This window comes from Mustela lutreola, chromosome 1 (assembly GCF_030435805.1).
Source record: "Mustela lutreola isolate mMusLut2 chromosome 1, mMusLut2.pri, whole genome shotgun sequence".
NCBI classification, from domain to species: Eukaryota; Metazoa; Chordata; class Mammalia; order Carnivora; family Mustelidae; genus Mustela; species Mustela lutreola.
In genome coordinates, this window is record NC_081290.1 from 176026358 (window position 1) to 176052548 (window position 26191).

At 54.1% G+C, this 26191-nt stretch overlaps 1 protein-coding gene and 1 long non-coding RNA gene across 2 annotated transcripts in view; one reads left to right on the forward strand and one right to left on the reverse strand.

Annotated features, from left to right (window-relative positions):
- The window catches only part of TMEM123 (transmembrane protein 123), a 49293-nt gene extending 35213 nt beyond the window's left edge, over nucleotides 1–14080 (reverse strand). The window contains exons 1-2 of the mRNA XM_059179275.1: nucleotides 13506–14080; nucleotides 9416–9472 (exon numbers count right to left, since the gene is read on the reverse strand). Coding sequence (XP_059035258.1) covers nucleotides 9416–9472; nucleotides 13506–13605 — 157 coding nt within the window. The 5' untranslated portion in view covers nucleotides 13606–14080. The remainder of the gene's footprint in view (nucleotides 1–9415; nucleotides 9473–13505) is intronic.
- Nucleotides 14081–21644: 7564 nt separating this feature from the next.
- LOC131834585 (uncharacterized) lies at nucleotides 21645–24679 on the forward strand. The gene is made up of 3 exons (XR_009354928.1): nucleotides 21645–21912; nucleotides 23374–23736; nucleotides 24501–24679. It is a non-coding gene; the product is annotated as an uncharacterized LOC131834585 (long non-coding RNA).
- The last annotated feature ends 1512 nt before the right edge of the window (nucleotides 24680–26191 follow it).

The following is a 26191-nucleotide window of genomic DNA, read 5'->3' on the forward strand; positions in this document are numbered from 1 at the left end:
GAGAGGCAGGCAGAGAGAGAGAAGGAAGCAGGCTTCCTGCTGAGCAAAGAGCCTGATGCAGGGCTCAATCCCAGGACGCGGAGATCATGACCTGAGCAGAAGGCAGAGGCTTTAACCCACTGAGCCACCCAGGTGCCCCAGGCATGTACATTTTAAAGACATAATCCTATTGCACACCTAACAGACTATAGTATTATGTAAACATAACTTTACATGCACTGGGAAACCATCAAATTCATGACTCCCTTTATTGCATTAGTCTGGAACCAAACCTTCAATTCTCTCATGTTCACTTGCATTGTTAAGATAGTCCTACTGACTGAAGCAAACTGCAGATTCAAAGCAATCTTTACCAAATACCAATGACATTTTCCACAGAACTACAATAATCCTACAATTCATAGGGAACCACAAAAACCCTGAAAAGCCAAAGCAATCCTAAGAACAAAGCTAGAGGCATCACACTCAGATTTCAATCTATACTACAAAGCTATAGCAACAAAGCAGTATGACACTGTATAAAGACAGACATCTAGATCCGTGGAACCCAACACAGAGCCCAGGAAAAAACCCATGCTTAAATGGTCAATTAATCTAAGATAAAGTAGGCAAAAATATACAATGGGGAAAAGACAGCTCTTCAATAATGATACTGGAAAACTGGACAGCTATGTGGAAAAGAATGAAACTAGGCCTCTTACACCACACACAAAAATAAACACAAAGTGGCTTAAAGATCTAAATATAAGGCCTGTGATCAGAAAACTCTCAAGAGAAAAGAGAGGCATAGACTTGTGGATAGCAGTCTTAGTAGTATTTTCTGTACTTGTCTCCTCAGGCAGGGATAAAAGGGGCAAAAATTAACAACTGTGACTACATCAAACAAAAGCTTTTGGACAACAAAGAAAACCACCAACAAAACAAGAATAAACCTACTGGATGGAAAAAGACATTTGCAAATGATATATCTGACAAGGGATTAAAATCCAACATCTATAAAGAATTCCTACAACTCAACAAAAAACACAATCTGAATAAAAAATGGGCATAAGACCTAAATACACTTTTCGCCTCAAGGAAGACATACAAATGGCCAAAACACACACAAAAAGATGCTCAACATCACTCATCATCAGGGGAATGCAATCAGAACCACATGAGCTACCCCCCTCATACTTGTCAGGAGGGCGATCACCAAAAAGAAATAAAAAGTGTTGGAGGAAATATGGAGAAAAAACCTTAAGCACTGTTAGTAGGAGCATAAATTGGTGCAGCCACTACAGGAAGCAGTATGGAGGTTCCTCCAAATATTAAAAGTAAAACTACCATAGATTTAGCAATTCCACTTATAGGTATTTATCTGAAGAAAATGCAAACTATGATTCAAAAAAGTACTGCACTTCTCTGCTTACAGCAGCAACTTCCCAACACTGACAGATCAACGGATAAAGAGCATGTAATGGGCACCGACTGTACAATGGACTACTACCTCCCCATAAAGAAGGAGCTTCTGCTTCTGCGACCGCGTGGATGGACTGAGTGGTAGTTTGCTAAATGAAACAAGTCATGGAGAAACAAAATACCTTGTGATCTCACTTATACGTGGAATCTAAAAAACAAAGAAAAGAGGGGCGCCTGGGTGGCTCAGTGGGTTAAAGCTGCTGCCTTCAGCTCAGGTCATGATCCTGCGGTCCTGGGATCGAGCCCTGCATAGGGCTCTCTGCTCAGCAGGGAGCCTGCTTCCTCCTCTCTCTCTCTCTCTGCCTGCCTCTCTGTCTACTTGTGATCTCTGCCAAATAAATAAATAAATAAAATCTTTAAAAATAATAATAATAATAAAAAAATAAAAAATAAATAAAAAACAAAGAAAAGAGACTCAAATACAAGAAAAAACTCGTGGCTGGCAGCAGGACGGCGGATGGGAAGATGGGCAAAAGAGGTGCAGGGGATTAAGAGCTGCCAACTTCCAGCTACAAAATAAAGAAGTCACAGGGATTTAAAGCACAGCACAGGGACAACAGTCCATAACGTAATAGCTCTGATGACAGACGGTGACCAGACTTCCTGTGGCAGCGATTTGTAATGTATACAAATGTCGAGTCGCTCTGTTGTGCACTCGAAGCCAAGTCTGTGTGTCAACTCTAGTTTTAAAAAGATAAAGAACTCCTACAACTCCACAGCAAAATGCAATTAATCCAATTAAAATGCGCCAAGGAGGGCGCCTGGGTGGCTCAGTGGATTAAGCCGCTGCCTTCGGCTCAGGTCATGATCTCAGGGTTCTGGGATCGAGTCCCGCATCGGGCTCTCTGCTCAGCGGGGAGCCTGCTTCCCTCTCTCTCTCTCTCTGTCTACTTGTGATTTCTGTCAAATAAATAAATCTTTAAAAAAAAAAAAAAAGAAAAATGCGCCAAGGACCTAAACAAACATTTTTCCAAAACAGACATACAAATAAATGGTAAAACAGTACATTAAAAGCTGTTCATCATTACTCAGTAAAAGTAAAATGCCATGAGGGGGTGTCCTCTCGTGCTTGTCAGAACGGGTAAGATCAGAAAGACAAACCGTAAATGCTGGCGAGGACGTGGAGCAAAGGGAAATCTTGAGCACTGCTGGCAGAACTGTGGAGACAATGGGTCAGAGATTCCTCAAGAAAAGGAAGACTAGAAATACCATGAGCTCCAACGACTCCACTGCTCAGTGTTCATCCAACGGCAAGATCATGGCTGCCCCCACCCACACCCCATGTTTTAGCAGCATGCTCTGCGATGGCCAGACAGACATGGAGACAGACGTGGAAATGACCCGCACGCCCATCAGTGCAGGAGTGGGCTAGGAAGTTTCCATATTCACACAAGGGAGTATCATTCAACCTCCAAAAAGGACAAAATCTCACCACTTTCAACAACATGAACGACCCTTGAGGGCATCATGTTAAGCCAATTAAGTCAGACACAAACACATACTCCATGATCTCACTTACCCGTGGAATTTAAACCAAGGACACCAACCAAGTTCACAGAAAAAGAAATCAGCTTTGCGGTCGTGGGGGCAGGCATGGGGGAGGGGAAGTGCGTGAAGGGGCACACAAGGAACAAAGGTCCAGGGGGCAGTACTGGGGGTGATGCCCAACGTGGGACTGTGGTGACCACGGCTGCAGGACACACAGGAAAATTCAGAGTAAATCTTCCAAGGTCTCATCCCAAGAACCAAAAAAGGATTTCTTCTTTTTGTTTTGTCTCCTGAGTCTTTTTTCCTGTCTCTAAGATGATGAGCACTAACTAAACGCACTGAGGCCATCACTTCATAGTGTAACTCAGATCGTTAAGCTCATACCTTAAACTTACACAACGCTGTATGTCAATTATTCACTAGAACTGCAAAGAAATGAACTTTTCAGTGTAACATCAGCATTACGATTGTTTCAAAGAGGGTGCTCATGTCTGTGTGAAACAGGCGATCTCAGTAAGCACGCTGTGATGGGAAAAGCCATCATAGTCCCTGGACAAAGCTTTAAGCCTGCTCTCTCTGGACAAAGTCATAAATGATTCACATTAATAATTCCATTATCTGTCAAATCTTTGCTGTTTCCTCTTTTTTAATCATACTATCAGGTAAACAGAATTATTAAAGGGATTAATTAACTCAGGATGACAGTGTGCTTTAATAGGAAATTTTCACAACGGACATAAGAACAATTGTGAAGAACACATGTGTTAAGGTTGATGTAAATAAAACCAAAAAACCCTAACGACCAGGCTTCCACTGTCCCACACAGCTGCTCGTGTAACTTGTTCTCCTAGTTACACAACTTCAGGAATCTGTCCATTTTTGGAAAGTTAGTCGCCATCCTTTTCTGGTCACTAGAGACCTCTTATCAAACTTAAACACTATTAATCAAAATAATGAGCTCCTCTGACCAACAGCCTCACTGGTAGCCCGTTTCCCTCTGACCTCATGGGGCCCGGGGTCGGGGCAGCCCAGCGTGAGCATCACTGATTTCCTGCCTAGGCCCACCACTTAAGACTTTATACTTCTTTTCCAAAGAGGCTAGAAACGTGTTGTGTCTGCTACGTATGTTTGTAAAAGCTGACCTCCATCGCCAAAGAAGTCTTACATTCCACCCACTCAGCACACCACTGCTTGGAAGCACCTACATGTGCCTCCAGCCTCCAAACTCTGGCCACCAGCCTCCAGCCACCCCAGCCTTCAGCCTCTGGCCACTAGCCACTATCCTCCAGCCACCCGCCTTCGGCTACTACCCCCTCCACCCGCCCCCCATCACCGGCTTCCAGCCACCTGCCTCCAGCCTCCAGCCTCCAGCTATCAGCCTCTGGGCATCTGCTTCCAGCCTCCAACCACCTGCCTCCAGCCACTCACCTTGAGCCACCAGCCTCCAGTCACTGGCCACCAACCTCCAGCTACCAGCTACCCGCAGCTAACCTCCAGCCACCAGCCTCCAGCCACCCACCTCCAGCCACCCGCCTCCAGCCTCCACCCTCCCACTGGACACCAGGCACCAACCTCCAGCCTCAAGCCTCCAGTCATTGGCCTCCAGCCTCTGGCCACCAGCCACCGGCCTCCAGCCTCCGGCCCACCCTGAGGTCAGTGGCTCTCAACCTTAGTTCCATACTGAAACCCAGGACACATTCCAGCCTCCCTCCTCCCCACTCAGATTTTAGGTGGGACCCAGACCAGTATTTTTTACCTTCCAGGCAATTCTAATGTGCTAAGAAACTTGAAAAAGGTTTCTTCTTCCAGTTTTAGGGCTGCATAATTTTACAAATAAAAACAGAATGGTGTACCAAATACATGATCACTTCTAAGACTTAACCCTCAAGGAACCTCTTCAAATCAGGGTCACCAACCGGGTTCAACAGCTCCCACACGCCCCCCCCATCTGCCTCCCACGCAAGGAAGCACAGTACAGGGGCCCCCCTTCACTCCCGACTTGACCTCAGTGCCGTTTCTGGCCCTTACTCTCTCCCGTCTTCCCTCGCGAGGCTCTCTCTCCGCCCTCTGCCTATCCTACAGTGGCTTCCTTCCGCACTGCTATCAAATCCAAACTCCGTAAGCAGCTCCAGCAAACTTGTTCCCTCCCTTCCCAAACCCCATTCCCCACATCCCCTTCACGATGCTTCCTCATGTCCGGGCAGAGCTCAGGTGTTCCTGCCATGCCACAAGGTCACTGGTCTGACCCGGGAACCTCCCACGTGCGGCTGCCTTGGGAAGCATGAAAACTGGTTTCCTCCTCCCACAGCACGTTCCTCCTTGTTTCAGCAAAAATCTATGTCCCGTCTTGTGCTGAGCCCGGGGGACGAGGTGGAGAGTCAAGTCACCACTGCCCCTAAGAGGTCCACTTACATCCTCAGACAGCTGGGTCCTCTGAGGGCCTGGAACTGCAGGTTGGAGACGACGCCCTGATGAGGAAGGGAGGCTTACCAAAATGGGAAGCTGAATGGGTGTTACCCTGGTAAAGTCAGGAGGGAAGAGCTCTTCCGGGAGCCAGAACAACACGTGCAAAGGCACTGTGGCAGCGAAGGTGGACGTAGGGGGGATTAAAGAACCTGTCACGGTGGGAGAGGGCAAGGAGGAACGCATTCACTTTCCAGCTCGTGCCCGCGGCCACTCGGCGGCAGGTGCTTTACATGCTGCCTCCCGGATCCCACGAGACACTTGCATTTTACCAGCTTTTTGTTTTACTAGAAAAAACTGAGCACCAAGAGGTTCAGTAACTCGCGGCCACTTAAAAGCAAGGTGGTAATTTTTCCAGCCTCCCTGAAGTGGAACAGGGTACGCGTCCTGGGCGGGTGGGGACTCGTGAAAAACTACCGGATCGAATCTTAAAACAAAGGAGCAAACACACTCAGTGTGGACGGAAGGCAGCCGAAGCAGCTCTCGCCCGACAGTAACAGCCCGCGGCTGTCCCCGCCCCGCGAGCCGCCCGCAGGTCCCGGCCGGAGCGCAGCGGCAGCGGACACACCGGTGGGCACACCGGCGGGCAGCCGCAGCGGGACTGGAGCACGTGCTTCCCGCAGCCCGACGGCAGCCGCGCGCTCGGGCCCAGACGCGCTCCCAGGACGCTGAGCTCCCTGGACCGCGGGCGCGGCAGCGGCGCGGACTCCCGGCACACAACACGGGGCTCCCCGCCCGCAACGAGGAGCCGCCCGAACCTGCGGCGGGCTTCCCGGCCCCTACCTGCCCGGCACGACGCGGGCGCGCCCACAGCGCCACGCACTTCCTGCGACCCGGCACGCGCGAGGCCCGCGGACTTACCCACCTGCAGACGCGCGGGGCCGCGCAGGCCAGGTCTGCCCCCCGAGGGCACCGCGGCCCGGCCCCCAGACGCACGCTGCTTCGCGTGCGGGCGGGGCGGGGACTCTCCGTGAGGCGCTGTGGGCGCTGGAGCCGCTCTGGAGGCCGCCGCCGCCCGTCCGGGGAAGCCGCGGGCCCGGGGCGCGGCGGGGGCGGAGCTTCCGGGTGCCCCTCCCCCGCCCGCTCCTCTGTGGCTTTTCGCGAGGGTTCGAGGGTTCCTCAAGAGCCGCGCTTCCGTCGTCCGCCGCCGCCCGTCCCCGCAGCTGGGGGTGCGGTAAGCGCCGACCAGTCGCGCGGGGTCGCACGTGGTCGTACGCGGTCACACGCGGCCGTACGCGGTCGTAGGGGCCCGCGCCGCCCCGCGCCGGCCTCCGACCTCGCTAGTGCGGCCGCACGCACGTGGGTGCGTCTCCCAGCTGAGGAAAACCCGGGGGCGGGGGCCGCGGGCCGGGCTCCGGCGACCAAGACCGCAGGCACGAGGCCAGCTGGGAGCCTGCCACGACCCGGCACGCAGCCCCCCAAGTGCCGGCGTCGCACGCACGCGTGTGCGGACCGGACCACGCGCCGCAGACGCCCGCACGGCCGCGCGCCGGGCCACCGCCCGCTGATGCCCGCTGGGACGGATCCCGTCCCGGAACAGAGCTTCCCCCGGGAAGGTGGCCCGGACCTCTCGGACTCCTCCTCGCGGGGGACGTCAGGGACAAGGGGCCAAGGAGCAGGCTCCTCCCGGGGCACAGCGAGCTGGCGTCCGGCCACTGATGGGAGCGCGGTCCGGTCCGAGCCTCGTCACGCTCCCCGCAGCTCCGCCCAGACCCGGCACGGACAGTAACCCGCGACCTCCGTGCCCTGTGAGGAACAATCCCCCGCGGGCCCGAAGCCAGAGCCCCCGCCTGGATCTAAAACGGGGCCGGCTTTCTCCCCGAGCAGAAAACGCGCACGTGACCTAACACAGTTCTCCTGTAACTGCCCGACGGTAATCATTATTAGACATTTCGGTAATCCGCGCTGTTTTTGTCCACGCCACCAATGAACACCTTTCTGCGGAATTACTAAAACTCAGTAAAACCTGCGGAGAGACTGTTAAAGCGATGACTATCCTCGGTGACTCCCGCCTCCGCGGAAATACGACGTTTCCATAGAAGGGACAGAGACCTCAGCTCGGCTTCTCGGACCTCAGCTGTCCGTCCCCCTCCACGAGCAAGGCCCGCCACCAAACAGCAGTAGTAAAGGATCACCCTGGAGCACGCACCGCGCTGTCTGCAGACCCCGTGCCGCAGCTCTGGGTAAGGTGAGGCGGGGCTTACTACAGACACGTTTGGTTCCGCGGTCCAGGTCATCCGCGCGTGTGCGGTCCGTCCTGTGTACCAGGCACAGTGCTGGGGTGAGTAAATCACGGAAGCCACCCCCAAAGAACTCAGATGAGGCTAAAACCCCGACAGAGAAGGGAGGAACACAGATCCCAACGCGGCCAGCCATCTGGAAGCAACAAGCACTGTCCTACTGGCCGTTCTCATGAAAAATGTTTTCTTCTGGAACTGATGCTAAATAAATTGTGTTAGGTCAGCAGCAGCAGAGAAATTGGTAATGTCATCACAAAAGACAAAATAGTACGCATCCATCCCACAAAAATACACAAATTCAGCATGGTACACAAGGCTTTCTAAGACCAAAGAGGGTACGGGAAGAATACTGTGATGGCTCTGGGAAGTGTTCCCCACCAGGCAGCACACCATGTGTAACAGCTGATGTCTTCACAAAGACGCTGGGGGGCAATGCCTTCCTTGTTCCCCAGGACTCTCCCTGTGCAATCACCCCACAGACCTCAGAGGGTCCCTCAGCATACCCCGCTGATCTTTAACCACGGTTCGCCATCGTGAGCGGTGGTATTTCAAAGGGGAGACCACACCGCAGTTTCAGGAAATGTGGGGAAGGGGCACAGGTTTCAAATCCAAGGAAGGGAGTTTCAAATCCTGAATGTGCTATGTGACCTTGGGCAGGAGAGGTAACCCGTCTGGGTTTCAGCTACCTCTTCTGTGACACTACCCCCAGCTCCTCACTGTGCAATGAACAAATGTACGGGAAGTTTCTTCAACACTGTAGGCTCTCGGGAAAAGGCACTTGATAAGCTAATAAGATATTTTTACCAACCCTCCTAAATGTGCCCAGCCATCATCATGGTTGTTTCGAGGCAACCTCTCTCATCTCTTCTCCCCAGATGGAAACTCCCCCATGGAATGACTGAAGCTGAACGGGAAGAACTTTCTGTGGTGGGCCAGAAGCCAGTAGGAAAGGCAGAGGTGCAGAGACAGGGAAGAAGCTGGGGCGGCAGAGCGCTGAGACCTCCGCAGCCAGGCTCAGCAGGATGCTGACAGGTGGCTGCCAGCCCACGGGTCACGTCCTGGGTATTTCCCATGGAAATAAAACTGAAAAGCCCACCACAAGGGCTAGAGGCCAGGGTCTGGCTGATTTTGTGCCCCCAGCACCTACACCGTCAGGGCCGCCCGGGCCATTCCATGGGCACTGCCTGTGGCAGCCGCCCAGCAAGCAGGCAGAGCAATAGGTCTGGGTGCTCTGGTCTGGCTTGCTGCTCAGTCCGCTCTGGGCGATCGGCGCCTGGCGGACAGGGACCTGGCCCTGGCTGACCAGACCCGGGGTGGTGGGCACTTCCCGTATCCTCCGACACCAGAGGCCTCGGAGACTCCCGACCGCAGGCACCGCAGGCACCACAGGCGCCAGGGAGGGCTCTCCACCCATTCAGCAGGGGCCGGGACCCTGGGCATCCGAAGGCAGCTGGCCAGTGTGGAGTGGCCTGTCCCATCAGCCCAACGGGCGGACGCGGCGACTCCTGACTCCTGTTTCCAACCCGCGTAGAACCTTCAACCGGGACCCGGCTCTGCGGCTAAGCCAGAGAGCATGGGGTGCCAGACTGGAGAGCTGAGCACGTCTGTGCCCCGTGGGGCCAGAGGGGCAGCTCCTGTTCCTGGCTCTGGTCTGCCGACGCCCACAGGGGCAGCCCTGACAGGAGCTGGCGGGTCACCCAGCTGGGTTCCTGCTTTGCACCCGCCGCCTGTACCTCCTTCTGCATGGCCTGCTCCAGACTCACCTGGGGGGTTCGTGCTGTGGTTTCCTGAAGGCACCAAGTTCTTTGTCTTTACAGATTCTGTAAGAATATAAAAACAAAACATCCCGTGAGGAAAAAGCATTTAATATTTATCTAAGAACACCGGCGACAGGTTGTGGGGACCTGGAGGAGGCACACCGTCCCTGGGAGGCTCTCCTGTGCTGTGAGCGGGTACGTAGCACACCTGACCGGCCGGGACACCTGGGATCATTTTACTGGGGTCTTCAGCACAGAAAACACTGGGCTCCGGTGACAAACACTTACATCCTCCTCCCCAGGCCCCACTTCCTGCAGAGATTCACTTACACCAGGACACAGGGACTGGTGACAGAGAAGCTCCTTTCTGCCCCTCCGAGGGGACTGTGCCACCGGCAAGGGGCCCTTTGGACACAAGGGCACCCTGGGGTCTCACAGCACCAAGACCCCTAACTTCAAGCCATGGAGAGAAGACCAGGGGGTCGGGTTTTCTCTTTATTCCCACCCACCTCAGGCAACCACCAGTTTGCTCCTTGTATTTCAGAGTTTGTCTTTTTTCCTTTGTTCATTTTTTAAATTCCACAGACAACTAAATCATACGGCATTTGTCTTTCTCTGACTGACTTCTTTCGCGTAGCATAATACACCGTAGGTCTGTGTGAGTTGTTGGAAACGGCAAGACCGCGTTCATTTTGGGGCTCAGTGACATTCGGCTATCCACCCCCGTCTTTATCCGCTCATCTACCGAGGGACATCCATGCTGCTTCCATGCCTCAGCTGCCGTAAATAATGCTGAAGTCAACACAGGGCTGCATCTATCAAGGAACCGTCTTCATCTTCTCCGAACACACATCCGGAGCTGGGGCTGCTGGTCACAGGGCAGCTGCAGTTTCAGCTTCTGGAGGACCCTCCGCCAGCGTGCGCTCCCGCCAGCAGCGCCCCAGGCTTCCCCTTGATCCACGTCCTTGCCAACACCTGTTGTTCCATCTTCATTCTCAGCGTCCTGAAAAGCATGAGGTGGTATTTCCTCGTGGTTTTCATTTGCGTTTCCCTGATGATGAAGGATGTGGAACGTCTTCATGTCTGCGTTTATGTGTCCTCTTCGGAGAAGCGTCTGTTCCGGTCCTTCCCGCTGCGTGTAGCGTGGGTATCAACCGCCTGCCAATGGTAGGAAGAGCGTCCCCGTGTCACGCCTCCCGGGAGCTTGTCACGTCACAGCTCATCCACCGCAGCCAGCAATTCCGGGACACAAATGCCATTCTGCAGTGACAGGAAGTGAGGCCCGGAGAAGGCCACCCGGCTAGGAAGTCGCAGAGTCTGGATTTGGACGGGGCTGTTGGACTGCAAAGCCCGTTTGCGGGAGCATCAAAAGAACACACTGATCTTCTACAAACCGGCTTCTCCCCAGGCGTCTCTGTTGCTGGGTTACCAGCTGTCCAGGCCCCCACACCAAGAGGTCACCCTCAATTCCTCCCTCTTCCCCACGCCCTCCTCTAAGCCATTAGCAGGTAACTTAACCCCCCAGAGAAGAACTCCAGGCACTTAGGTCACTACCAATGGGCCGCTACCTTCTGCCCGGACCACAGCACAAGCCCCCCTTGTGTCTCCCTGCTATTGTCACTCCTATGACGTATCATGTCCCAGCAACCTTTTGGTTTGAAAAAGGAGGCAAAATCAGATGATCTTTGTGGCTCTAGGACCTTTCTCCCCTCTCGAATCCATTACTGATGCTGCACCCACTGTGGGCAGGCAGTGGCTCTATATCCTAGGAGACAAGGAATACCACGGCATCTAACTACAAAGAGGCTGATGCTTTACTTGACAGAGACCAAGTATTAACATAGAACAATGCGCCGAATGGAAGAAAAGAAAGTTAGATGCATGATGCGGCGTGGACTCAGTAAGGATTAATTTACTCTCCGAACAGGCTGCCCATTATGGTGGCTGTGGGCGCCGAGAACTCACTGTAGAAAGGCTCTGTTATTTGGAGTCCCCCGCTGACCCCACCCCCATCCCCACCCCAGGCTTGAACTATGGCTGGGCTCGGCTGGGCTTGGCTCGCCTGCGAGTTGACAGATGTGATCAAGAGAGCCGGAAGTGGCCTTCTCCTGGCAACCTATTTGAACTCTGGAGTACCGCATCCCTGAAGCCACTTTGGACTTTTGTGCTAAAGGCTCAGGAAAGTGTCTGCTTTCCACCAAGGCTGTCCCAGGTGGGTTTGTCACTTGCCACCAGGAGTCCTGAGGAACAGCCTTCCCCCAGCCATGCACCGCCACGCTCTATATTGTCCACTGCTTTGCTAACTTGCTCATGGCCTCCCCACTCCTCCAACAGGGGGTATTTATGAAACTACCCAGCAGACCGTGCAGGGTATTTTTACGAAAGAACTTCCACGTTTTTATCTTCTCCTACAGTATCACAGGCAACAGCAGATCATGTGCGTAAGCATCATCTGTGTGACTGGCCACCACCACCTGAAGTGACTTAGTGGCAAAATGGTGCATTAAGCTTTGGGATCTTAATCTCTGAAATCAAACAGGTATTAGCTGTTTTACTTTGAATAAATTGGGCAATTTCTAAGCCTCAGCTTTTTTCCATTTATAAAATGGGAATAATACTGTGAGGCTCCAATGTGATGACATACGGACCTCACTCAGCACGGGGAGGACACAGGAAAAGTGCCTAGTAAAAACACTGTATAAGCTCTAGGATGATTGTTAAAAGTTACTGGATTTCATAGTGACACTTACTTGTGAGAAACTCTCTACAGAACCTTTCATTCTGGTTTCAAAGTGACATTAGAGTCTGTAGAAACGGTTTCCAGATCATGTTTGTTATACTTGTTCATGAAGTGAAGGCTTTCCTGTAGTAGAACCTTCATTCCAAGATTCCATATAGCACTAACTTCTAGTGAGACTTTACGTAATAAACAGAACGGTGAGTATTAAAATAGGGCAAAAAAAAAAAATCTGTATTAGGGCAAAAAAAAAAAATGTAAAGCAAGGATGCTTAGTTTCTCTAATCAGTAAGTCATCAGAGAAACAATAAAAAGGTTTACTTTCACAAATAACAAATTTAAAAAAGGAGACTTTCTATATAAAAAGCTCATTTTGTATAAAATAGGCACCAAAATAAACTGATTCTGTCCAGACCATTCACCTTACACTGAAACACCTCATAATATTGAAAATGGGATGGATGTGACTTACTGATCATTGTTTCCTTAAACAGTCTCAGGTCTGCGAAGCCGACACGCACAATTCAGCAAAGCAAACAAAAATTATTACTAAGTCTCACGGGTTATTGTATGCAAAGCAGGTGTTGCGCCCGCACTGGCGTCTCTGTCTTCCCTGGGTAAGACGAAGCTCGGGCCACGCATGCACCCGACGGACAGAGCTCAACTGCGGAGAACGGGGCCCTTGAGAGAACTCCCCGTTGTTCACGGGACGTCGCCGTGGGCCGCACAGCTGCCAGAGCCCACAGAGGAGCAGGGAACGGACAGCACCCCCCGGCTTCGCGGCCTCTCTCCTGGACGCCTTTCAAAGTCCCCGGCGCCCCCACCGCGCCCCCCAGAACCAGGGCGTCGCGGTGCTGAGGGCGGGGCCCGAGCCGTGGGCGCGCACACCCGGCAGAAGAGGCCCAAGGGCTGCACGGCAAGTGCGCGCCGGGGCAGGTGCCACTGCGGGTGGGGGGGGGGCGCCCCAGGACCGTCCCGGGAGCAGCGCGCGCTCCCCACAGCGCCGCCCCCTTCAGCGTCCGGGGGCCTCAGGGCCAGAGGGCGTTCGTCCGAGACCCCCGTGTCGGGCGCGGGTGCGCGGGGTCCACCCCGCCAGTTTACAGAAGGGGGCGTGGGGACACCGGCGTCGGGGGGGGGGGAACCACGAGCCCCCGGGTCACTCCACAGGTGACGCGCGCCCTCCGGACCGGCGAGCGCCGCTGCGGGGGGACAGCCCCGGGGCCGGCCCCAGCCCGCGTTTCCCCGGACCCCGCCCGCCGCCTCCACGCGCGCGGCCTGAGAGCCGCACGACTTTCCGCGCTCCCGGCGCCCACGGGAGCCCGCGCGGGAGCCCGCGCTGGCGCCCCCGCCGCCGCCTACCGTGCAGGCCCGCGCTGTCCACGGCGGCCTTGAGCAGCGCCAGCACCAGGAGCGCGCCCAGGACCAGCGCGGTCCAGGCGCCGCGCGCGCCGACTCCCATTGTTCCGAGGGCAGGACGCCGGCCTCGCGCTCCCCGACGAGCGTCCGCGGGGCCCCCGAGCGGCTTCTGCGCACGGCTGCCCGCTGCGCGCCGCTCCCGCTGCCTGCCCCCGAATGCCCAAATAGGGCGCGGGAGCCCGGCCGGGGCTCGGGCCGGGGCGGGGCCGCGGCGGCGGGGGCGGGGCCGGCTGGGGGCGGGGCCGCGGGACCCCGCCGGCCGACTCGGGTCCCCTAGACGCTCGCGCGGTTTCCTGTCTTCTCGGAAGCGGCCGCCCTGCCGTCGCGCCGCCGGGCCCCACTGGGCCTCCCGGGACCCGGGGCGGGATGGGCTTCGCGGGGCCCGGAAGGAAGTCTTCGATCGGCGCGGGCGCGGCCCGGGCGGGAAGGAGCGGCTCTCGCGTGGGCGGCCCCGCGCAGGGGTCGTGAGCCGAGGACGGTCCCCTCGGGTGACCCGGCTGAGCGGGGCGGGGCTGCACCTAGTCCGCGCTCAGACGCGCGCGGGAGACGGCCGGGGTCGGGCCCCGCGGTCCCTCCTTGCGAGGCCCGCCCCCCGCGCGGGGCTCCCGGGGAGGACCTGCCTTACCCCGGATCGGACACGTCCCAGAGGACCTTTAGGAGAAAAGCCTGGGGTGCTCGGGGAGGTCTCTTCCGGCAAGTGCGGAGGGGACTGCGGGGGAGAGGGGACGCTCTTCCCTCCACCCGGTCCAGTTGTATAGGAGCGACCTCCCCACGGGCGTTGTACCTCGCTGTCTTCCCTGCTCGCTGGACATCGGGGCAGCGCAGTCTGTGCCTAAGGAGAGGAGTGCGGGGGGACGCAGGCGTGGTGGCAAGTATGGCATGGAGGCCAGTGGGGCAAATGGAACCTCGTCGCTTGTCTCCCGGTGTCTGCTGCCCCGGTTCAGACGGAATAAGCTGTTCTGCAGGGGTTTTAGTCCGGGCCCTCTCAAGCCCTCCAAGCCAGTGCTACTCCCTTGTCCTGACTTGAAACGCTTCCTAAGTCTGCAGGTTGTGCTCGCTAGAACCCAAAGTGGTGCAGGAAGAGGGACCAAGAGTGCTGCTTAGGGTGGGAGACCTCCTCCAAGATGGGAGACAGAAGGATGCAGGGTCCCTGAAATCTCTGTGAGTCCCCAGCCTGCGACCCTCTGCACATTGCTGACCTTCGACATCTGACCCAGATTCCGTGACATAAAGGCCACATCACTGCAGTTAAAATTCTGAAAACTGTGTTAGAGCGGATAGGACTTTTGATCTGTTAAGTCCATCAGTGTGGACATGACTGATCATAAAGATTAAATAGGGCAGGGGCGCCTCAGTGGCTCAGTGGGTTAAGCCTCTGCCTTCAGCTCAGGTCATGATCTCAGGGTCCTGAGATCGAGTCCCGAGGATTGAGTCCCGCATCTGGCTCTCTGCTCAGCGGGGAGCCTGCCTCCTCTCTCTCTCTCTCTCTCTCTCTCTCACTCTGTGCCTGCCTCTCTGCCTACTCGTGATCTCTGTCAAATAAGTAAATAAAATCTTAAAAAAAAAAAAAAAAGATTAAATGGGGCAATGTCCTACATTTACAGATTTCCATCTGTTGATTCAGGTGAGCCAGCAAACACTCCCCGCATCCACCGTGGACTAAATGCAAAACACTGCACATTTAGGGTTTGGTTACTCTGATCAACCGGGGAATCTGGTTTAGGAATAAACTGCTCCGGTGACTGTCAAGCCAAGCATTTCACAACCCGGGTTCAACCTGCCTTTCCAGCCTCAGATCAGCCGCCCATGGGCACGGGTACTTTCTGGTTCCCGGACATTTGTGTACATTGTTCTCTTTCTGGAACACCAGGCTACCTCTTTCAGTCACCTACTCGAATGCTGCCTTTAAGGCTCAGCGTATGTGTGCCTAGGAGTTAAGGTTGAAATACAAGATTCCTCCAAAGAGAAATGAGAAAGTCTGGAAGACAAGATGTCCCCTTGACGTTTTCTCCTGCGACCGACCTTGACCTTGACACCCTTCAATCTTGTCTGTTGTCTGATTTCTGCACCAACAGCTTTGCCCAGAACTGTGGGGATGGGCACACGGTTTCCTCCAGTCTGAGGAGGGGGCGGTGGGAGGGACAAGAAACTGTGTCCTCTCTGCCCTCTTACAAAGTGCTAGGGAGATGTGCACTCCCTGGGGAACATTTAGCCCATGGTCACATCTGGCTCTGCCCGCATCACTGTACCAGCACTTGACCTGGGTGCCATGAGAAGTTAAAAGGACAGGACAGGAGCCCTTGGCAGCCGGGCTCTCCCCTACTTTTCCAGCCCGATGTCTGGATCCATCCCCGTTACCGTGCCAGACTCCTCAAAGTTCTGCAAAAATTCCAGAGCCTTCCCTGCTGGAGTGTGTTGGCTCCTGCTCTCCCTTTTGTCAGGATGCCTCCTGACCTCCTCTCCCGGGCAGTTCAACAGACAAGATTGAAGGGTGTCAAGGTCAAGGTCGGTCGCAGGAGAAATCTCTCAAGATTCCCTCCTGTCTCACCCTCTCCCCCGACCTCAGGAAGATTTAAGCACCCTGATCCCCTCCTCATACTTCAAGCTCAGCAGCCAGCCAGCAGGATCTTTCTAGAAAGGAAGTCACATCATGCTGTTCCCCTGCCACTCTCCAGGGTCTAGAATCATGGCCCTACACAACATAGTCCCTGAGGCTCTTCCGGCCCTGATTTCTACCTTCTCTCCTTCCCTTACTCAGGTGCAGCCTACCTTTGTTTTTTTTTGAAATGACAAGTCAGGTCCCAGCCTTTGTGCTGGCTGACCCTCCTGCCACTTGGGTGTCTGCTCATTTCAGAAAAGCTTTTCTTGGCTGCCTCACCTCACAGTTTATGTGTCTGCAGCACCTAACACTATCCACCATTTTGCTCATGTGTATGCTCACTGTTGGTCCTCCCTCAAGGAAGCAAATTTCACAGGACCCGAGACGACCTCTGACGTACCTGACTTTGCTCCTATCATGTATTGCCATAGTACAGGGGACACTGGTCCTACTAATGGTCACTCGTTACCTTTTGATTAGCTCGCCTTCCTTTAGATGTTAGTCCCCAGCCTCCTTGGCAGCTGAGCTCCAGAATGTGACCCGGGTTCTGCCAATCTGGCTCGTCCCTGGGAAACTTGGATGCGGGTTTGAGCAGCCTGAGGAAGCAGGCTCTGTCCGGAGCTGCCCCTGCCGCTGGTGTGAATAGCAGCAGAGGCGGCTGGCTTGGCCGGCAGCACTCAGGCCAACGGCAGTTTCTCAGTGGAGGTGAGACTGAGTTTCTGAGGCCGACGTGGCACGGGCCAGGAGCTGCAGTGTGGACGGTTCTGTTGCCGGACTAGTTTTGCAGGCTTTGGGGCTCAGCCTCAGTCCTGATTCTCTCCACCTTCTCACAATGCCGAGAGCTTCCCAGTATCTTCAGCATCTTCCTTCCCTGCTGCATCCACAACACTCAGCTTTTCTTCTCCCAGCGAAGGATCCTGACTGTGTACAGTTGGATATGTCTTCTCCCCCAAGAAGGCTATCATCTCCCTTAGATGTCCTGTCAAGTGCTGAGTGCTTTCAACACGATGGACAATGTCCGGGCAGAGGGGACACTCCAGTGGCTGACAGGCACTGTCTAGCTGCTGATGCAGAGTGGGGCATGCTACAATGTGATCATGGAAACACACACGTGGGAGCGAGGCTCTGTGCCCTTATCTGTACCTGAGAGCCCAAACCACTTCCCATCATACTGACAGCACTCAGTTTGTATGTATGGGATGAAGGTTGGGTGGACATGAACAGAGCAAAGTGTGGGTCTTCTTGTCCCACAGGGATTGTGTATTTCCCATACGTCTGTGTCTTAGACTGAAGGTCACCTAAGCATGAAGCAGACAGAGACTGGGACCACCATTCGTTCGATCAGCCAATGCCTCAAACTTCACTGGATACAGGTCAGACACCAGGCACAGTGCTAGGTGCTGGGAAATGGTGAATAACACAGATCCACGTGCCGCAGCACATGGTAGACCCAGTGAGTGGTTTAACAGCCAGCTGGTTTCGAGATCGGGATGGCAGGAGCTGCTTCTGTTATGAACGTGCAGAAGCTAAGAGATTTTGGGTTTACCACTGAAACTTGCTTCTATCCCACTCGAAGTTCCCATTCATCGGAAGAAAAAGGCAATCAAGGACTGGTCATCTGGTTAGGTGTGCACCGGTGATGGTCCTCTAGCGACGCATCCGCCAGTCTGTGGATAAATCAGTGTCTGCATGAGGAATGCGTCAGAATCGGCTGGACTTTGGGACGGTGAGGGAGCAGCAAACGAGAGAAGGCAGGAGGGGGCGCCTGGGGGGCTCAGTCGATAAGGATCTGCCTTTGGCTCAGTCATGATCCCAGGGTCCTGGGATGGAGCCCCACGTCGGGCTCCCTGCTCAGCAAGCCTGCTTCTCCCTCTGCCTGCTGTTCCCCCTTCTATGCTCTGTCAAGTAACTAGATAAGATCTTAAAAAACAAACAAACAAACAAGCAAAAAAACAAAGCTGTGGAAGGACCTAACAAGAGTGTGAGTCGGTCTGTGGCCGTGTCCTGTTCCTGGCGATTTCCTGTCAACTTCCAGTTCACCAGACTGACCGCAGGCTGAACACTGTGATTAAGGCCTCGCAGCGAAGGCTAATTCACGGGGTCCACTCCCTCTCCGCACCTCTGCTTTCTCTGTCTGTGGTTGGCAGCCCCTGTTCTTCTCCCGCTTTTTTCCCTCTGCTTTCAGTTTTTCCTTCTTGTGTCTTCTCTCAGAGGACCACTCATTCCAAAAGATGTCCTGGGTACCAGTTTGGTACTCAGCGCTCTGCAGGACTCTCACATTCAGGCAAGAACAGCTGCAGAAATGCGACACGCCAGACTCCAGTAAAGGTGAGAAGGTCTGACCTGCAGAGAGCAATGAGCTCCCACACCGCTGGGTCTCCCCGCTCAACAAGGTCAGGTTAGAGTTCCTGGGGACGACAGTTCTTAAGGAATGGCTTCTCAAAAAGGTAGCTGGGAAGCCATATCTGAATCCAGAGGATCTGGTTGGGGGAGAGGTGGCCGTGCCGAGGGTCACCCTGCACGCTCTCTGAGCCCTGTCCTCTTGGGTCATTTATGCACGCTCCATTATGTGGGCATAGTTGACTGCATCTCGGCGCAGTGGGCATTTCCCCCTATGGCCCCTCTCTCCTCCCCGAGGTCAGGGGGTGGGGTCTGCAAGTTCCAGCCCCACATCAACCCCCCAGCCCCACATCAACCCCCCGGAAACCAGTTCAACCCCTCCTTGACTGAGGGACTTTCCAAAACCGCCTCATTAACATACCAAAAGACACCTGGAACTTTCTCACAGCTTGGGAGATTCTAAGGGTTTAGAAGCTCCCGTGCTGCAAAGGGAAATGAAGACCAAATATATGTTTCTTATAAACCGTGATACCGGGCACCTGGCTGGCTCCGTCGGTGGAGCGTGTGGCTGTTGATCTCGGGGTCATGGGTTCAAGCCCCACATTGGGCAAGGAGTCTCCTTGAAACAGTGTCACGATACACAGCGCAGAGTGGAACATTCTTCGGCCAGCAAAGGGGCTGGAGCTCTGACGCACGCTGTGATGTGGACGGACCCTGGAAATGCCGTGCTAAGAGAAATAAGCCGGCTCTAACGGCAAACAGCTCGTCTTTCCACTTGGTCGGGGAACCCAGCTCGGGGGTAGAGACAGGCAGACAGACAGAACAGGCTGCAGGTTCTGGGGGTCAGGGGGTCGGCGGAGTGGGAGCTACTGTGTAATGAGTACAGAGTTCCTGCCGGGGTAATAAAAAATGGTTGGAAATAGCGAGTACTGGTGCTTTGTACAACACCATGAGTGTATTTAATGCCACCGCATTGTACACGTTAAATTATAATTTTTTTCTTAAGATTTTGTTTATTGGGGGGGCGCCTGGGTGGCTCAGTGGATTAAGCCGCTGCCTTCGGCTCAGGTCATGATCTCAGGGTCCTAGGATCGAGTCCCGCATCGGGCTCTCTGCTCAGCAGGGAGCCTGCTTCCCTCTCTCTCTCTCTCTGGCTGCCTCTCTGTCTACTTGTGATTTCTCTCTGTCAAATAAATAAATCTTTAAAAAAAAAAAGATTTTGTTTATTGGGGCGCCTGGGTGGCTCAGTGGATTAAAGCCTCTGCCTTCGGCTCAGGTCATGATCCCAGGGTCCTGGGATCGAGTCCCACAACTGGTTCTCTGCTCAGCGGGGAGGCTGCTTCCCCCTCCTTATCTGCCTGCTGCTCTGCCTACTTGTGATGTGTCAAATAAATAAATCAAATCTTAAAAAAAAAAGATTTTGTTTCTTTGAAAGCATGAATTGGGTGGGGCGAGCAGGTTCCCCGCCTGATGCGGGCTCCATCCCAGGACCCCAAGATGATGCTCAGAGCTAAAGTCAGACGCCTAGCCCACTGAGCCACCCAGGTGGCCCTAATGAGATGCGTCTAACCTGTTGAGCTCTGACTTTCTGGAATACCACGGCCAAAGGGCTGAGGAAAGAAGAGTGAAGTGAAGTGGTGAGCGGGAAGCCGGCTCCCAAGTCCTGCCGGCGATACACTTCTCTGGCGTTTGCAGCTCAGCGGCACAGCACCCGAGACGGGAAATAACTGCCCGTTTGACTGTGAACCCAGGGGGATTGCAGTGAAGCGTTCTGCTGTCTGCTTTCTCTCCAAACACCGAAAGATCCCGCGTAAGGGCTCCAGCCTGTCCGAGGGGGACACGGGGAAGAGCGTCTCCCCCAGCCCCGCACTCGCTGTCTGCTTCCAGCAGGCCTCGCCAACCTCCTGCTTGGTTCCTTGCCCTCCTGTCCTGGGGTATTTGAACTTGTGGCCCCTCGCATACGTCAGAGGTTGGGTGAATTGTTTCTGACAGCCCTTTGCTTTGCTGATTTTAAAAAAGCCAAGTGTCAAAGAAATTTCTTCTTCTTTGAGTTCCTCTCTCACCTCATCTACGACCCAGGAGGAGCTGTTCCCGGGGGACCACACAGGATTTCAGGTTCCAGTAAGGGACCCAAATATATGTGAATCATTTTGTGGGCCTAGAGTTCTAGAGAATAAAGAGATTATTCACGCGTGCAGTCTCTGAGGTTTGATCTGCGCTTCTGCGAATATTCAAACATTTTATCACAACTTTGAGAAGCCTCTGCTTTTAATTGGGCTTATTTTCTATTTCAAAAAGAGGCATAAGTATTACAGGAAGGTTGAAACAAGATTTAAACAATACACAGAAGTGCGTAAAAAGTCCTTCCTGTCTTACTCTGGTAACCACAGCTGCCGGGTGACTTTCTTTCCAGATCTCTGTTTTTGTGTGTTTGTTTTGTCTTTTGCACACATAGTTGTGTAGAAATTTGCACGTGCATTGCTATGACCGTGAAAACACAGAACATGGGTCCTTTTGTCCACAAAAAAGGAATTACACTCTCATTACTCTTCTGCAATTTGCTTTTTTAATTTGACAGTATTTGGGGATCATTTTCCCGTATCTACACAAAGAGATGTGCTTCATTCTTTGTGGTAACTATGAAGCGTCAGAGCATGGATGTAATTTCTTTAAACATAATTGTTTTGACAGATACGTAGGTCGTCTCTGATTTCTACTGATGTAAACTCATGGCCTTGTGAGCATCCTTCAGCCCAAATCCCGGCAACACGGAAAAAGTAATTTTGAGGTGTACACTCTCAGAAACGTGATGGTTTCCATACATGTTCTAAGCAGTCAGATCTGTCTTGTAACATGCACCTGAACATCTCCAGCCCCGTGGGCTGTTTGCTGACACTGCACAGGACCTCTCAGTCTTCTGCCAGAGCGACAGGCCAATGAGGGAGGCTCGTCTTGTTCAATTTGCATTTCCTTCTCGATTACCTGAGATAGTTCACACCTTTGGTTATTTCACAGGGCGTTTGTAATTCCTCTTCTGGGAACTATTTGTTTATATATTTGGTTGCTTAACTCCTTCGTGAACTGTGTCTGTGAGAGTATTTCTACGTACTGAGAGTCGTTTCAGAACCCGGCTCCCAGCTCGGGAGTGCAGACTCTGCCGCCTTCCTCTCGCCACTTGAGCACATCTGAGTGAGACAACGAACTTCCGCTCTTTTCCCAGAGCCGCCAGCTCGGTGCAGGGTGTTGTTTAAAAGGAAAGAAAAGAAAAGAAATGACAAAGATCTCACTGGCCTTTAGAAGATCATAACCAAAAATAATCAAAACCACTTGCCTCGGATCAGTGCTTTGCAGTTTACATTCTTTGGCTAAATAAGACATGCAAATAAACAGTGAACACCTTCGGTAGAAGAGGTAGGTACCATAACATCAGAATAGGGGCTTGGGGGAAACAGAAACCAGCTGGGGGTGTGGGGACTGGAATGGTGGCACAAGGCAGAGTTCCAAGGAGGACCACAGGGAGTTGGAGGACAGGGTGGCAAGGATTTTTGTGGGTGGAAGAAAAACGTATAAACAGAACCAAAGGGTGAGGGTCTATCTGGGAAGATCACCTCCCCCCGAATTGGACCAATATTCCAGAGGTCACAACCGTCTCCCTGTCAGCGTCCTTTCTTTCGGGCATCACACTCTGGTCACCTCAGTCTGAAGTTACAGCATCGTCATTCCTGGTTTGTCTTGGGTGTGGATGAGAACAGAAATCTTCTGGGGTTTCCACATGGCCATTGTCTGGACATCCAAGCCCCCTGTCGCTGACCTTCGGTCACAGCAATGTCCCTGACCTCTCGGATTCCTTCCTTTGTCTGCTAGAACGTTCCAGACACAGGTGTTTGGAAGCACCTACGCATCAGGGCGGCGCTCGGTCTCGGGAGAGACCGAGAAGAGCGTGTCTGGTTCTCTTCCTCGTGGTGCCTGGAGTCCACCACAGCTGGGGGCAGTGAACACTTCATTATTTATTTACACATAAATTTTACTTTGACGATGGGGGCGCCTGGGTGGCTCAGTGGGTTAAAGCCTCTGCCTTTGGTTCAGGTCATGATCTCAGGGTCCTGGGATCGAGCCCCACATCGGGCTCTCTGCTCGGCAGGGTGCCTGCTTCCTCCTCTCTCTCTGCCTGCCTCTCTGCCTACCTGTGATCTTTGTCAAATAAATAAATAATATCTTAAAAAGAAGAAAATGATTTAAAAAGATTTTACTTTGATGTTAATGACAAACTTATTGGTCAACGATCTGGACAAATTATACATTGGAGAGAATCTTTGTTTGGGAGCTTCCCGTGGGAGAGTGGGCACCTGACCTGGGAAAACGCACAGCATAGCCCGTGTCCCAAGGGCACCCAGTGTTTCCAGAAGGGCAGACTTTCCCCGGGAATGCCACTAACTACGGTAGATCTTTCCTTCCCCGCACACACACCCACACTTCGCTGACTTGGGTGGTTTCCACGTGAGGTCCGGCAGCCTCGGCAGCACCAGGCTGGGTTGGAAATGTGAATTCCTGAGGCTCACGCAGACGTCCAAAGCACAGACCGGCGTGCAGCGCGGGTGCGGTGTTGGAACGAGACTGCCAGATCACGAGGCTCCCAGCTCCCACGTCCGGTCTGTCCATGGCCAGCGCTGCCAACCTCCTGCAATGCGGGCTGCCCTTGCAGTGAGAGCGCAGGCCTGGGGGCTGGCCCGGCTCGCCAGAGGCCTGGCTGCGGAACAAGAACCATGTCATAGAACATCAAAGACCAGGCCACTCCGAGACCTTGTCTGAACACAGACAAAAACAGGAACATGTCCAAACCACAGAAATAACAAAAATGTGCTTCCATCCTAGCTACAGACGAGTGCCCATGGACTCCTGGCCACTGAAAGCTTCAGACTCTTTACCCGTGCGTCCATCCACTGCTTAGTCACGGAGCCGCCCCGCTTGCTGACGGCGTCCAGCCTGGGCAGGACCCCACGTCTCAGGAGGACCCAAGGCAAGCCGCAGCCCGTCCCCAGAAAGCCCCTTCTGATCAGTTCTCACTAGAACGTCGCCGGCTGCACTGAGGGAGGCCCCCACAGGCGCGGGAACAGGTGCACTCCCGGCGGTCTTTGGCTGGACAGTACTGACGGTCGCGGGGTTCCAGCCCCACAGCCCCCACCCGGCCTGGGAACAGCGCCCTCCCATGAAGAGTCTATCCCCAGGCCAGCCCAGGTAAGTGCAGAAACGGACAGCTATTCCTTACGAACATTTACGTTACGGTTACATTACGATTTTAAGAGATACGGAGGACTTCAGTGGGCAAAACAGACCTCATGAACGAGGTCACAGAAGCCAGGAATGAAACGGTGTATGATCCTAGTCTGGACACTAATTCCCTGTGGGTGGAAACGGACGGAAGGCGGTCGCCTGGGACACGCAGGTGCGTGCACCGTCTGAGGGCACATCCGGCATGTGGGAAGGCAACTGATCTTACGTATTTATTCCTTCGTGCGCGTCCTCGCAAAAGTCATGGAGCTTATCATGTGCTGGACACTTGAGTGCACCACCTGCGTTCCAGAAGAATACGAGGCCCTGTTCTTGTTCTCGGGGAGCGTCCAGTCTGATGGAGGCCACGGACGCAATAAAGAAGGAGAGAGCGTCATAGGTGTGGTGTAGACGCTTGGGTCAGGACACCACGGCTGCAGAGGCTAAAGGAGCAGGAAGATGGGGGGTGAGGCAGGAGAGAGGAGGGAGCGTTGATGGAGGAGCTGACCCTGGGGATGAGAGGAGGCCACGAGGACGCGGGCCGGGAAGGAAGTCCCCGGGAGCTGGGGACTTAGCACCTGCCCCACAGGCCTGGGCTGACTCGAGGGGCCTGGGGCAAGGGCACAGGTGCGGCCGCCTGGTTGGTGCCTGTCTCTGCAACCCCGATGTCCTCACACACCCGTGTGGACAGCACAGTCGACACCGGTGGGTTCTGTCCCATCTCTCCTCAGCGACCTGCCAGGACATCGGGGAAGGAAAGCCAAGAAGACACTCCTTGCGTCCTGCCCGTGTCTCTCTCCCCAGACAAAGCACATCAGGACAGGTGGGAGCCAAGATGCCGGGAGGGGCAGCAGGAGGGCTGGGAGGGTGAGGGAGGACGGTGAGCAGAGAGAGCCTCGTTCTGGGGGCCGGCCCCTCACGTGCAAGGTGGACACCGGCTCAGGGGGCTGCTGCACCGTCATGGGTCAGATCGAAGGCCGGGAACGTTGTTTCAGCAAGAAACACGGCGCACGAATCAGTCTGGTTTTGAGTCCAGCTGCCGTCCGTGGGGCTGAGCCCTTCCCGTAGCCTCGCCCTCTGGGCATCCCCGTGCCCTCGCTCAGCAACAGGGGTCCCCAGGCGTTTCTGCTCCTGTGTCTGCCCACTCCTTGGGTCTGGCAGCTTCTGGCACTTTCCCTGACACAGGTAGGGCACTAGTTTATCTCCTGTCTGAGGTGCGGCTGCTTCCCGGGGTCAGGGATGGAGCGGAGCCTGGCTCCCGGTGGCTCCGACCTCCTCCGGCTTAGCTCCAGTCTGGTGGGAAAGTCCTCTCCTGGTCCTTTCCCCTATGCTGGAAGTTCCTTAAATCCCTAACTTGAAAAGCAGGTTCTCTGTGCTCCAGGGAAGGGAGGGTTGACTTTACCAAAGCTGAGAGCGAGAATTTCCATTTCACTTTCTCGAGGATCAAAGAGAAGGAAGAGAAGCACACACGGGGGAGATTATACTCTGAAGCCAGATTATACTCTGAAGCCACGGGAACAGCCACACATACGGAGTTCTGGAGCTGGGATGTGTCATCTTCCCCATATGTGGATGTGGTCCCCGACGTGGAAGCTCTCCGAGCCCCCGACTTATTTTTTTAAATGAAAGCTTCATCATGTGGGCATCACGTGTCATTAACTCTGTTGGCAGACTCTCCCTTCTCCAGAGAATGCTGGTGGAGCTGAAGTTTCGAGGTTCTAATCATGGCTGTCTCTGTTTTAAAAGGAGCCCACCCAGGATCACCTCATAAAAATAACAGGTGCACCCATCCCAGGAAAGTACAAGAGTTTAGGAGCCCCAGGTCAGACACTGGGGTCAAGCACCCACTATTAGCACAAAAGGTGCTCCCCACACTCTCGTCTCTTAGGACGTTAAAAGGGTTTCAGGCATTCCGTGCCAGGAACTGGGGCAGAAAGCCATCATCTTGCAGTGACATGGCCTCATGTGTGCTTCCTGCCTTGAGATGGCTCTGGAAGTCTGTTGTGTTGAGTCTGGGAGCGGGGATCCTTGCTCCATTTTGTGGGTTGCTGGGGGTGACAACCGACAGTGCTGCAGTCAGCTAACTTTTGTTTAGAAGCCAGGAGCTTATTTTGTTTAGAAGTCAGGAGCTTATTATAAAGGAGCTTGCATTATTCCAACTCCCCAGTTTCCATTCTGTTGATGGGAAACCTGAAACCCAGAGTGGCCAGTGACTGTCACACCATCTAGCTAACACGCAGCATCAAACCCACGTCCCTACGGCGTGCTCACACTGCGTGTAATTTACTGCCCAGCAGCGAGGTTCTGTGGATGGAAGGGGCAGCTGCTGGTAACTGCCAGGAGAGAGGACGGAACGCGGAGCCCTTCAGGGGCAGGCTGGGCAATAGTATATGCAGCTGTTTTTTTCTATTTTTATTAACTT